Source organism: Platichthys flesus, chromosome 15, assembly GCF_949316205.1.
Source record: "Platichthys flesus chromosome 15, fPlaFle2.1, whole genome shotgun sequence".
NCBI classification, from domain to species: domain Eukaryota; kingdom Metazoa; phylum Chordata; class Actinopteri; order Pleuronectiformes; family Pleuronectidae; genus Platichthys; species Platichthys flesus.
In genome coordinates, this window is record NC_084959.1 from 10,286,450 (window position 1) to 10,299,658 (window position 13,209).

The window sequence follows — 13,209 nt, forward strand, 5'->3', positions numbered from 1 at the left end:
AAACCGAGAAAAAAACATACCAAACTAAAACACATAAAAACCACTGCAATACACAAGGATGACAAACAAGCACACATCTTCTCAAACCAGGACAAAAAGAGGATAAGTTGAATGTATGGTTTAACGTCACATCACAGTATACCTGTATAAAACAGTACAAACATAAAATAAAAAAAAATGGGGAAAAGGTTAAAATTCTATTTCATGTTACTGTAATTCCACAGAGCACCTGAGCAGCAGCAGAGTTCCCATCCGTCAGTGAGTCTGCAGAGAAACGACATGTGACACATGTGTGCCAAAACCCTGCAGCACACCGGTGCAGTGGCAGCAGATTCACACCAGAGGTCAGATTTTAGCCGTGCAACAAATACACCCGGAGCTAATTTACCTGCTGAGTTAAACAAAGGCAAATATATTGGATACTTAATATGACGGTTAAAGGTTCTGGATCATTTGAAAAAATAACAGATCCATCAATAGATAAGAAAAGTAACACGTTTCGTATAGATTATACAGGGGTAATTTCATAAGAATTAAGTAAAAGCATTCAAACTGTAAGGTTTTCTATCTTTAAGCATGTTGAAAAAAACATTGTCATAAAAAAATTATGTTTTAAATTGTATGCACATAAAATGAGGTAAAATATATTTTACCACAGTATCCCTGATCTGCCTAGTTTCTCACAGCCACCTCCTAAAAAACAACATAGAGACAAGCATACACATTCAGTATAAGGAGTATAACAGAAGGATATATCACAAAACTGTAAAGCAAAGTTAAATTAATTTGATGTCTACGCAGACCAGTCAACAGTAAATTGCATGACCTGGTTCTCATCCAATCATTATAAGGTGTCATTTCTCCCACAGACCAATTTATCAGTGTTAATATCTCTGCTGCCTTCTCCTGGACAATTTGGAAAATTATTTTAAACCCTGATAACATGAAATGACTAGAGGGGCACTCGGATATCATTGTCCAGATCCGCACCAAATCTCACTTGATAAAAGCACTTCACACGTGCCGGATTTTTCTTTTCATAAAGATCTCTGCATTATTTCTTTAGAAATTCACAAAAATGTGAGCTTGTCATGAATTGTCTTTTGAATGCAACAATTTAGAATTTCAGACACTGAATAAAGACATTAATACTGTTGATAATTCTCCAACATGTCTCTCTGTGGATGAGAGAAGGTCCTGAGTGAAGTGAAAAAATATGTCTCTCTCTGAAGGGTCTGCAGCACTGATTATCTGTCACACATCAGTGTTCAAAGTCGTACTAATTTTACATAACCACTGTGGTGACCCCATGTACAGTAATAATCAGTGATAGTGGAGCCACGTGTTGCAGCAGCAGGCCGGCTGGACGTGGTGTGGGTCAAGGAGAGAGTGTGTGTGTGTGTGTATGTGTGTGTGTGTGTGTGTGTGTGTGTGTGTGTGTGTGTGTGTGTGTGTCTTTTAAGTTTAAGTAAGGGAGTATAATTAGAAAAAAAACATTAATTTTAAGTATTGAATGAATGCAGCCAATACAATGAAGAAAAATGTGACCTGTGATTGTTATGCTGTTATAGATGGCATAAGTATTTAACTGTTGTGGTTGGCTGTAGTGGATTATGTTATAACATATAAGACAGCGACTAATGATTATTTTCATTTTAAATGATAGAGTATATGTAGATACTGCCATTATAGATTTATGGTATTATTTATTACTATCGACATATTATTTTCTGATTTTATCTGGACCCTGAGTCTGTAGATAAAAAGTCATCAACATCCATTGTGTGGGTTGTAAAAATTGTGATCATATGGACATGCCAAAGTCCAAAGTGAAATGTACACAATGTTTGTCTTGTAAAATTAAATTAAATTGTCAAAATATAGGGGGAAAAACCGCTAATCCAAAGTTGAACAATGAATATATATAAGATAAGTTAATCCATTTGGCATTTTTACAGCAGTAAGAGTAAAAAAAGTATCAGTAACATGCTATACTTAAATGTAAGGCATAATACATTTTTTTTATAAATATAATCAAATATAAAGAGGGCGGAGAAGAAATATAAAATTGCATTAGAAGTGAGTGCTTGAGTAAAATACTTTTGAGTAAATATACTTTCTATATTCCACCACAGCACCTAATTGCAGTAGAGAGTATTGCACTGTAATCGTCTCTCAGGTTTCACCGTAATGTATTTATTTATTTATTTTTGCAGTGTCATCTGTTTCCAGTGTTTTTATACACATTCTATGGTGACGATCATGCTGAGCCTCAACCTTCACCTGGATCCATGAAGACCGGAGGGAGAAGAACCTGTCAGTCAGCTGACCCACAACCAGCCAATCAGAAGAGTTACCCGGTTGTAAATAAAGAGTGGTGAAACAAGCAGCAGAGCGAGAGAGAGCTAGAGAGGAAGCAGCAGGTTGATCATGGTGCAGACAGCAGTCCGTGGTAAGTCACACCTTTATCTTCATAACATGTCCGTGACTGTGTGTTTCCTCAATTCAGAGCTGAAGTCATGACGATAAAAACAACAGCAGAGTAGTTTCGGTTGTTCAAGTGCTCAGTAACACAGCACAGTTCATATGTTGTTCTTATCTCGTTCCTCATCCAACTCGACCTCTCTAAAATCCCTATAATTTTCCTGTGCTTTTCATATATTTAAATATATATATAAATATATAGTTTGTGGTAGTTAATGAAAAAAAAACTGCATCTGTCTGAGCACAAGGCTAAATATTGTTTTTGCTGTGGATTTTTTGACAACTTTTTTCCATTCATTTCCTTCATTAAAAACATTTATTTTAAACACTGGGTTATTATTTTCCCAATTAGTCTAATCACCAGTACAAGTACTCTATACAACTATTATGAAATGATGTCGGAAAAAAAAACATAATCTTTGGATTTCTGAAGATGGGTGAGTGTCGAATATAGTATATTTTTCAAAAATATACGTAGTCTTTTAATCAGTTTAATCTCTTTTGATAATGGTAAAACACCGGTTGTATAACTCCAGGACTGTGTTTAACGCATAGTCAGCTGCTCAGATAATACTTGAAGGATAAAACGTAATTCAGTTCATGATATGAAAGGTGTGCGTGCTTGAGTATGTGCAGTTATTGAAGCCTAAACTTTGATCTTAAGTTGTACCTAGGTAACTAAAGTAATTCATCAAAGCCAATATAATTTATGTCACTCAGATAATCTGCCACCTCACTGTGTTTGATGTTCATCTGTGATTTTATGAATCAGCGTTACTCTTGTTTCTCCAGAGCCTCAGTGATCAGCAAATTAATTAACTGTTCCCACAGAAAGATGTGAATGATCCCGTGAAAGATATTTATTTTCTTGATAATAAACTAAATTCATTTGGATGCTTATCAGACAAAATACGATTTGTGATAGATTCACTGTAGCATCAGTCCTTGCAAGTATATGCACTGTATTTTCTTTCTGAACTACAATAAAAGGAGAGAGGGGATGAGAGTGGAGCAGGTTCTCACAGTAAAAGTGCACATTTTAAAGATGGATTATAACAGGATTATGTCTAATCTTCAAGCTGTAAATTTTGCATCAGGCTCCACTGCACTAAGATGATTATTTTCCCAATGGAGGGATACAAAACAGTAAGAGAAGTCTACACATATTAGCTGTGGGAAACAGCTTTCTTATTTCAAATTCTTTGAATGGAGAAATCAGTGAAGGTTCAGCATGTAATTATTTTCTTAAGCTTTCAACACAAAAACATAGATTTCTAACCACCATTTCTTTTTGAACAGGGCTTGAATAAGACCACCTTCTTTTTATAATGAACATCAGACCATTTAATCTCTAATCTTCCACCATCAGTCGTTTTGGAACAGTTCCACTGTTTCTTCAAACATAAATCAGAGGGTTTTGAATTTGTTTTGCTGAACTTCACTCGTTTTTATTGTTTCAATAGATATTTAGGTGGCTCGCTTAAATATATTCTGTATGAATGTGTTCTGATTATACCTGGAAAATCTTTATATTGTCTCAACAGATACGAGTAGAGCCGCCATGAAGGGCAGTGTCAGCAGACAGGTGAGATCACATCCCTCTGCTATGACATTAATTCAATAGAAACAATACCGAGCAAATCTGTAACAACACAACACGACGAGTCACAGCCAACACCCACGACGACGACCTGCTGTGCATTTTCGCCTTGTCATATTTTCGATTGATTTCCTGGTTTGATTTTTGGTTGTTTCTCGACTGAAAACAAACTGTAAATTATAAACTTTATGCAAAGTTATCAAGTCCTAATGAACTTTTTTAGTATTTCAGTGTCGTCTACTGACAATATGACGCAAGTGTGAGGGAAGTTTTCTGGAAGCTGGTGAAAGGAGAACTCAGACAGCAGCTGATGTCTTATGCAGAAGAGTTTTATGTAGACTTGATGCATCAAGGAGACCAGAAGGTGGAACAATAAACCAGCGCCTACAGTGTAACATGATAAATTGTCACCAACAAGTCTCCCTCACCCTGCGTCACCCATTCCGACAGCACATCCACTAAACGCTAGCATTGCTGTCACTCTATATGTTAGCGGTAGGTGTTTGCATCCTTTTGGATAGTTAAGCCTAAAGTATGCCTTCCTAAGTCACGTTGTGTCCTAACGTCTTGCCACTGGTGAAATACACAATGGGGTTGGAGGTGATGCCTCTCTGTCTGGGGCATACGATTGAGTAAGAAAGTCCTTTAGACTAGACATTACACTGTACTGCTGGTTGGCCCTTTATCTATGACCCGACCTTGGGAACTCCTCAGTGAGAGAAAGGACTGTTTGTGGAATGAGACCAGCTCTATTCACCTAATGGAGCTGTGCAGATGTAATGCTTGAGCGTGGTCAAATATTCCTTCACAACAAGAGCCTCTCTAACCAGTTCACCAATCAATACATTTTATAAAACCATCATTAACCAGAAAACAAGAAATGAGCACACACCAGTTTTCCTTGGCTTCTGGTCCTTATCCAGTTTGAATGTGCGTGCTTTTAAATAATTTCTAAGATTACATTTGAACATGTTTGATAATAAACACCGGTTTTAAGAAAAACAGGTGTTTGGAAGCCAACATCATTACCAGAGGTTTAGTTGAACATTCAGATGAAGGTTTTTGAACTCATTTATGGAGTTCTGCAGGGAGCCAAGACAAGCAGACAAATATTTACGGTCTGCTGCAAAACACTGACAGTACATTTTTGTGTTCTTTTGGGTATTTTACAGATTTTATTCGTTAGATTTGAAAGAATTACACTCATCTGTAAATTGTGATTATTTATTTGGACGGATGTATTAGGGGCTCTGACAGTTAGGTACTAAGGCCAGTGTGACTTATCTGTAACTGTTGCCATGGTTGAGCCGGGGGCAGCCGGGAAAATGCCTGGTGTTTGAGAGAGTCTGGTGAATGTGGAGTCAATCCACGTTCTTAACTCATGCTGAGTGAACTGATCCAGTTTGGGGGCCTGTCACAGATTTGGCTTTGATTAACTTAGGTGTGCATTTGTACATTTTAGATTCAGTATTTAAAAGAAATCTTGTATCTAGAAGATTAAGCTCTAATGCTTCTATTGTCCAAATCTCAAGTGAAACAAGTAAAACTCGACATTGTTAAGTCAGTTCTGCAGGGATAAAAGCAAACAATAAAAATCTGATCATAGACTGTATACAAAGATGGCCGACATGACAGCCCCCCAAAATGACGCCAAGGTGTCTTGATCGCCCCCTGGTGGCCGACAGCAATGCATGTCACAACCCCTACCTCTTCCATGTTAGTGAATGGGACATGGTCTAAATTGAAAAGTCAAAGGACACAACCAATAAATGGACGAATCCTGTTGCTGATCTTACTAAAATACTGTCTTCTCTTGGATCACGAAAAAATGTAAACCATGCAAATGTATGATGTGGTCAAACAACATACTTTTATCAAGTACACCATATTTCTGCAGAAAAGTGTTGGAAAAAAGTGAAATCAGTATAATCTATATGTTTTTATATGTATTTGCAATGTCTCTGCTGTAAAAAAGTATTATCAACCATAAATCACTTACACGGATATTTCCTACTAGTACCATATATTCTTATGGTGCTTATGAAAACACAAAGCATTTCACCTACAAGTGAACAAACCCAAGAGGCCACAGTGCTGTCATCCCCATGGACAGACACTGGATTGAGTAACAGCCTCAGTGTTGTTTAGAGAAATGTATCCACACTGCAGGAAGTTTTTGTGGGAAACATTGATGTTGCCTCATATCAGGAGATCGCACAGCATCAAGAGAGGTAACACAAACCTGTTGCTGTCTCTCTGCTCAGGACGGCCCTGCAGGACTGTGGGACTCTGTGAAGAAAGCGGCCGTTGTCATCGGATCTGGAATCTTATTGTTGGCAGCGTTCGGCAACTCGCTGACATGGTAAGATCGCTTTAAGCCAAACAGTATCAACATTGCAACACAGCGGCAGTTTGCCCTGAAATAAGCCTGAGGAGAACCTGCAGGTTATCACCTCAAAGCACAATAGAGCTGGTGAGAAAGGCCAGGATAAGAAGTGAAACTGAATAGGAGAGAAGTAGAGAGGATGGTGCAGAGCAGCACAGATTAGCACTGAGCCTGTATTTGGAATAAATGTTTGATATCACCATGTTTGTAACGTCCTGTAAACCTGCCACTCATTCTCCCTCCAGGCACCTTCAGAGATTCTGGGGAGCTTCAGGCGATTTCTGGCAGGACATGTGGACCCGGCTGTACGTGACCTTTGAGGGTCACGAGACCGCTCTCTTCTTCTTGTGTACGAAACAACTGCGTAGTTGTGTTTCTCCATATGATCGTGCTTGCTAAGCAACAGACAGTTATTGATTGAACACAGAGATGTTTGTCAGAGCAGGAACAAGCTCATCACGGCCAGAGGAAGTTTTCACAGCAGCTCATAAAAATTATAATAAACAAGCAGGATTTCATCTTCTCTGAGATTCAGACTGAGGTTTGTTGTCTAGATGATGTGACTGCACAGAAGATCTTTTTCGATTTGAAATCAGTCACGGATGAAATACAACTGAAACCTCTGCTGTCAACGTTTATTTTTTATGATTCTGTATTTGTCTGTTGTCAAACATTTTGCGTATTACAAGATAAGAAACATGTAGTTTAAGTCATAATATTATAGTTATCATATAAAAGAATGTAGCGGTGACAGTGGCCTGGTTTTTCTCAACAGGGACAGCGTTCATCCCCACCGTGGCGTTCTGGGCCCCGAATATGCTGCTGCTGTTGGCGGACACCACCGGCAAACCGTCCTTCATCACTCGCTACCGGATCCAGGCGGACAAGAACAACCCGGTAGGATTAAAAGCCTCATTATTAGATGTTTGGTCTATATACTGTTTTTATTTTGTTTTTCATTTATTCTGTATTGCGCAGTTTTTCCTACAGTTTTAATATCCATTTTTAAGTGTAGAGATATTTCTCTATTCTTTCCAATTTTTATCGCACTAATAAATACACCAGCACCAGTGTTACTAGTTCTACTGCCTCTACTGCTGTTAATACTACTGGTAATTTTATATCGGGGTAACTACGACACCTCAACCTCTACTGCCAATATTTTCATTATAGCTGCTTTCAGACATGCGCTGAACTCTGGACATTTTCCTGGAAATTTCCAGAGGGGCTGTATGTGAGATTACAAATAACTGTTTCAGCTTCTCCCAACGTTTCTGGGACTTCTCCTTCCAGCCCCCATTTTAAATGTCTTTGGAAATCTGGAAACTGTCTGGAAATTTCGGTCTGGAAGTTTTCAGGAGTTTGTCTGTGACTTAAGAAGAACACAGCTGGAGATTCTTCTCGAATGTCGTTGTCTTTCCAAGTTGACATCTTCGTCAGTGTCTTCTCTGCGCATGGCTCCTCTTTCTCATCCTGAGATATTTGCATTCTTCCAGTTTAACGTCCGAATCAAAACACCCTCCAGTTCACTGTGAATTTTCTGGACATTTTCCTGCTGCATTCTCAAACGAGCACATTTGGACATTTTCTGGACATTGTACTGGGGGGGCTGACAGGGAAATGTCTTGACTTTGGTGCATGTCTGAAAGCAGCATGTGGCAGACATCCAGGGCATCATAAAGCTCACCCAGAGAATCATTATAGGGTCGGATGTGACGATTGCACAGACCAATAAATTGCAGGAACACAACAATTATTAAACACATGGCTCAACACAGGAGGGCCAACTCTTCACCGAAGGATAAGAGACTCTCCTCAGCATTTGACCAAAGTCCTGTTTGAGTAACAGATGTTTTCGGACACTGCAGAGATAAAGACTTGACATGTCTGATTACCCTTCACTGATTAGAACAAAGAAGGCAGTGTGCGTTAAGTGATTTCAGGGTTGACTAAAAATCCAACCATGTTCAAAATCAAACCATTTTCTAGTATCTGCTTTATCCAGCTGTGCAATACATACAATATGTTTGTGTGACTGACAGTTACACAACATTTATCTTTGTAATAATCAGCAATGATAAGGTAAGTGTTCTTTATGGCCCAATACTCAGGAGAGATACCTCAGTTCACTGACCGAGAGTAACAGGTTGAGCAGCACTGGTCATAAAAAACAAAGCCAGGATGTGCTGGTTTATAACAACACTAACTTACATAACCGGTTGTGTATTTTAACAGTTAATCTACCTGTTGTATATTCCATTCAGAGTGTGTGGCCACTTGTCCGACATAGATGTTTTTCTCAGAGCTGACAACACACAGCGAACCAACCACTTTACATCTACTTAAATTCATTGTTTTTGTCTAAATTCAACCAAATTAGTGACAGCATCTGTTTCCTGACATATCTGATGTTTTAGATATCTAACTTTTGTCAATTTTTCACATTAAACCAAAGATTCTTTCATTTCCAGTGTTTCACAGGTAGGTACTGGTGTTTGTTCGGTTCAACGTGGTAAATAAATCAAGAAGCAGACTGGAAGCTTAAATGAATCATAATCTCTCTGCTTCCATCAAGTCAGAATATCTGTTAGAACAGGTCCAATCGTCCTCGGTTGTTGTGTTAGTACTTCAGCCAACACACATGTCAATAGTATATATAATCCTTTTATAGACCAGACCATCCACGACTGCACAGAAACTGTGCAAAAGTTCATCTGATTACACTCACATGTACTCTTACTTACATGTATACACATGTGCTCACACAAACACACACATGCACATGCACACCTAAAGGTCAGGATATGTCTGTGTGTTTATAACCAGGGTTCAAAGTTTACTGACAGATTTCAGCTGTATTTGAATTTTAGTCAAGAAGATAATTAGTGCAGCATAAATAACAATAAGAATAAATAGAAAGAATGAGTACACAAGGATTTAGAAACAGTTTCCAGGTTTTGGTTTGAACTTGTAAAAACTTGTCTTTCTCTGTGCTTAAGATAAACTTATATCTCATATTATAATGTACTGAACTACTAAATTTGACCCTCAATACTAATAATAATATTCATTCAGAGCACATTTCTTAAAAGGTTGGACACGATATCAAACAAGACAAACACAGACAAGTAATATTTAGAAGCACCTAATGAGGATAATGTTTCTACATTATCATTATGACCTGCAATGAATCAAGATGAGGAACTGATATCAGGATATCAAGAAGAGAAGATATTAGATCAGTATTGAAGATATGAAAAAAGAAAAGGTCAGGTTTGATTATTTGCAGGTTAACCATAAACTGAATAAAAGGAATTCACCACTCCAACAATATATATAGAACTATTATACATAATAATTTTTATTGTGGAAGAAATGCAACTATATCTAACACTTACATCTAAGATTATATGCATATATATATATATATATATATCGTATTGACGTTCCCATGACTCCTCCCTCATCCTCCAGGTGGATCCAGCAAAGCTTCGTCATGCAATCAAGACCGTGGCCTTCAACCACTTCCTCATCTCGGGGCCCATGTTGGTGGGGACTTACTTCGTGATGACCTGGAGAGGTAACCCCTGTGACCCCGAGCTGCCCACTTTCCACTGGGCCCTGATGCAATTTGCCATCTTCTCCCTCGTAGAGGAACTCATGTTCTACTACTCACACAGGTACACTACAGATCATTCAGGTTCAGGAGGTAGGCTGACGTACCAGGAGGTTAAAACTGTGTTGATATTCTGATTGTCAACTTTTCTCTCAGGCTCTTCCACCATCCCAGCCTCTACAAGCATTACCACAAAAAGCACCACGAGTGGACTGCTCCCATCGGCCTCGTCTGCATTTACGCTCATCCCCTAGAGCATATGGTGAGTCTCCCCCCCCCCCCTTCCCCCTTTCGTTCTCTACCTCACCCTCAATATGATATCAGTGTATTCTGACTCTACATTATCTTGTCTCCCGATACGGAAATACGTCAGCTGCAACTGTCACAAATAAATCAAATGCATCTGAAATCTCGAAAAAACTGATCGAGAAAAACCCTCTGAGCTCACTGCTCCTGATTCAGCTGTCGAGAGTTAGCTTTTGAGTGTTCTTCTGGATTTCTCTTCAGGCATTAAACCTGTTTGCTCCTCCTCTCTGCCGGTAGATCTCTAACATGCTGCCGGTGATGATGGGACCCATGCTTCTGGGCTCCCATGCGACCACCACCTCCCTCTGGTTATGCATGGTCCTGTGGAGCACCACTATCTCCCACTCTGGATACCACCTCCCCCTCCTGCCCTCCCCGGAGTTCCACGACTTCCACCACCTCAAGTGAGTCCGCCTGCCCACTCAGCCCGGAGTGGGATCTAGCAGGAAATTACTGGATTAATATTTATTCAAAAACTTACTAAATGTATCAAATGTTTGGTTACTTTTTAGCTGATATTACTTAAATACTGTGTTTGTTGGGGTCTGATTTTAGCTGCAGGTGAATGCACACATCCTCCAAAGCCCGACAGTCCCCTTAAATCCAATTAAGCAAATTCACACAGTTATAGAAATCAGTCCTCTAAATATGCCATAACCCTTCCTTTATGAAACTGATGAAAATGTAAAAAACTTCCGATCTGGCAATGTTAAAAACAGTGAAAGGAACTTCTTTTATCCGCCCATTTGTTCTTTCTTAGTAAATTTTCTTTCAACCCACTAAGTTTCATGAAAATCCACAAACCGGTTTTTGAATAACCCTGCTTACAAACCGCACAACCAACCAACAGGGGAAAAAACATAATGTCCTTACCAGAGGTAAAAGGAATATCAGCTTTTTAAATGTTATTGTTCATTTCCGTGTACAGAGTCTTTAGCCTGACGTTGTCAGACTCACAATTCTAGTCAGAATGTGAACTGCCCGGCCAAAAATGTTGTGGGTGGGGCTAAGTTCGTCTGGCATCCAGGCTACAGAGTCTTTGTCTTTAACCTCTTGCCTCTCAACCCTCCTGGGTCCAGGTTCAACCAGAATTTCGGAGTGCTTGGTGTGCTGGACCGGCTCCACGGCACAGACAGCAAATTCCGGCAGACCAAGCAGTACGAGCGCCACCTCGTGCTCGCCGGCCTCACCCCGCTGACCGAGAGCATCCCTGACTCCCCCAAGAAGGGTCAGTGATGACCCGCGACCCCTGGAGATAAACCTTCCAAATTCATCATAATACGACGATTACGATTTTTATCCAGAAAAGCTGTTGATCAGACTGCGGTGATCTGTGGTTTTATTTTTACAAGATGAAATATTCTGTTTTTGCACTAAACCGGATGTGCAGGTTTCATGCTGAAGTTCAGCCTCCTCTGTGGATGTGGCAGTTTAAAAGTCTCTTGTGATTGGTTCACTGTCAGTGGTGTCACAGAGAAGTCAGTAGTTCAGGGTTATTATCTATAACATCCTATAGGTGAACAAGATTGAACAAGCTTTTAAACAATGAAGCTATACATGATTAAAACACCATCCATGCTGGATCTTTTACTTTCATGTGTATTTTACTTTTGATCCGTTTTGGATTATTTGGATAATTTCGGCAGAAAAAGATTGTGGTTTTAACGTTAAGTAGAACTCTGTTGTGGTGATAAAACAGATCCCAAATCTCCTGTAGTACTTTTAGTCTGGTTTAGTACCATCTCACCAGTTTAGACTCATGTTTACTTGCTGCTCAGACAGGGTTTGGGTTCTTGCACTTTTCTTTTCCATGGGATTTCAACATACCCCTGAATGTTAAATGTGTCTTGATGTATTACAGAAGACCTCCATTAACATTTGTACTAAAAGGACTGAATGTTGGATGTTGTTTGATTAATACAAAAAATAAAGATGATTTTCCCTACTGTGGTTGATATGGTTTTAAGATGTTTTACTGGACCATTTAAGTTAAACGTTATTAAAGATGAGGCTCTGGTAACAGAAAAAAAGGGTAAATCCAAAAGATCCCTCTAAACCAGGGGTTGGCAAACTTTTTGACTCACGGGCCACAATGGGTTCTAAAATTTGACAGAGGGGCCGGGCCAGGAACAGATAGATGGAGTGTTTGTGTGAATTAATATAAATGACATGTAAAAATCCTTACATGAAAGGATTTGGCCTTTAACAGCTAGCAAAACATTTATTTGCACAGCAATTTAACAAATTTCACTATAACATGAACAATACAAAAACATGGAGTAACGTGACTGATCAAACATCATGAAAACATTTGAGGCCTGCACCCAAACCATTTACCTCACTTGAACTTCTTTATTATCTACATTAACAGGTTAGAGCAACTGTGTGTCAGAGATTTGGCTCCAACCTCGCTGCAGCAACACATCATCCCTCTCAGTTTCAGTGGGAACAGTGTTGTTGTACTTCCTGCATGGAAAGTGTGAGGAAATAAGCGAAAGATGTGTTCGCAATTTGTCTGGAGAACAAAGTGAGCTTGGATTTGAAAGCTTTCACATGTTTGTCCATGTCGTGAAACAATCTGATCTTTCCCCTGCACTTTCACATTCAGCTCATTCATGTGTGAAAATATGTCCACAGCAAACGCAAAGTCACTAAGCCAGTTCTTGTCGCTAAGCTCAGGGAAGTCGTCAGATCTCCCCATCAACATTCCAAAATTGCGATGATGTCCTCTTGCAGCTCACACACTCGTTGTAACACTTTCCCCAAACCAGTGGACACAAGAGTGGTACAGCAAGCCGCAATACAGACTTACACAGG

General features: G+C 39.3%; 1 protein-coding gene across 1 annotated transcript; it reads left to right on the forward strand.

Moving 5' to 3' along the window:
- The first annotated feature begins 2,305 nt into the window (after window positions 1–2,305).
- faxdc2 (fatty acid hydroxylase domain containing 2) lies at window positions 2,306–12,342 on the forward strand. Its single transcript, XM_062406604.1, has 9 exons — window positions 2,306–2,452; window positions 4,029–4,069; window positions 6,349–6,446; window positions 6,716–6,819; window positions 7,246–7,367; window positions 9,945–10,150; window positions 10,243–10,348; window positions 10,630–10,796; window positions 11,472–12,342. Exons 1-9 carry the CDS (start codon window positions 2,431–2,433, stop codon window positions 11,626–11,628), a joined length of 1,023 nt encoding a protein of 340 aa, XP_062262588.1. The 5' UTR covers window positions 2,306–2,430; the 3' UTR covers window positions 11,629–12,342.
- The last annotated feature ends 867 nt before the right edge of the window (window positions 12,343–13,209 follow it).

What these genes read in the sequence shown, in the direction of transcription:
- faxdc2 (XM_062406604.1), top strand. Translation starts at nt 2,431, where the DNA reads ATGGTGCAGACAGCAGTCCGTG. An exon ending in GGTGCAGACAGCAGTCCGTG is followed by an intron (nt 2,453 to 4,028) that starts GTAAGTCACACC and finishes TTGTCTCAACAG; the next exon opens with ATACGAGTAGAGCCGCCATG. An exon ending in CTCATCCCCTAGAGCATATG is followed by an intron (nt 10,349 to 10,629) that starts GTGAGTCTCCCC and finishes CTCTGCCGGTAG; the next exon opens with ATCTCTAACATGCTGCCGGT.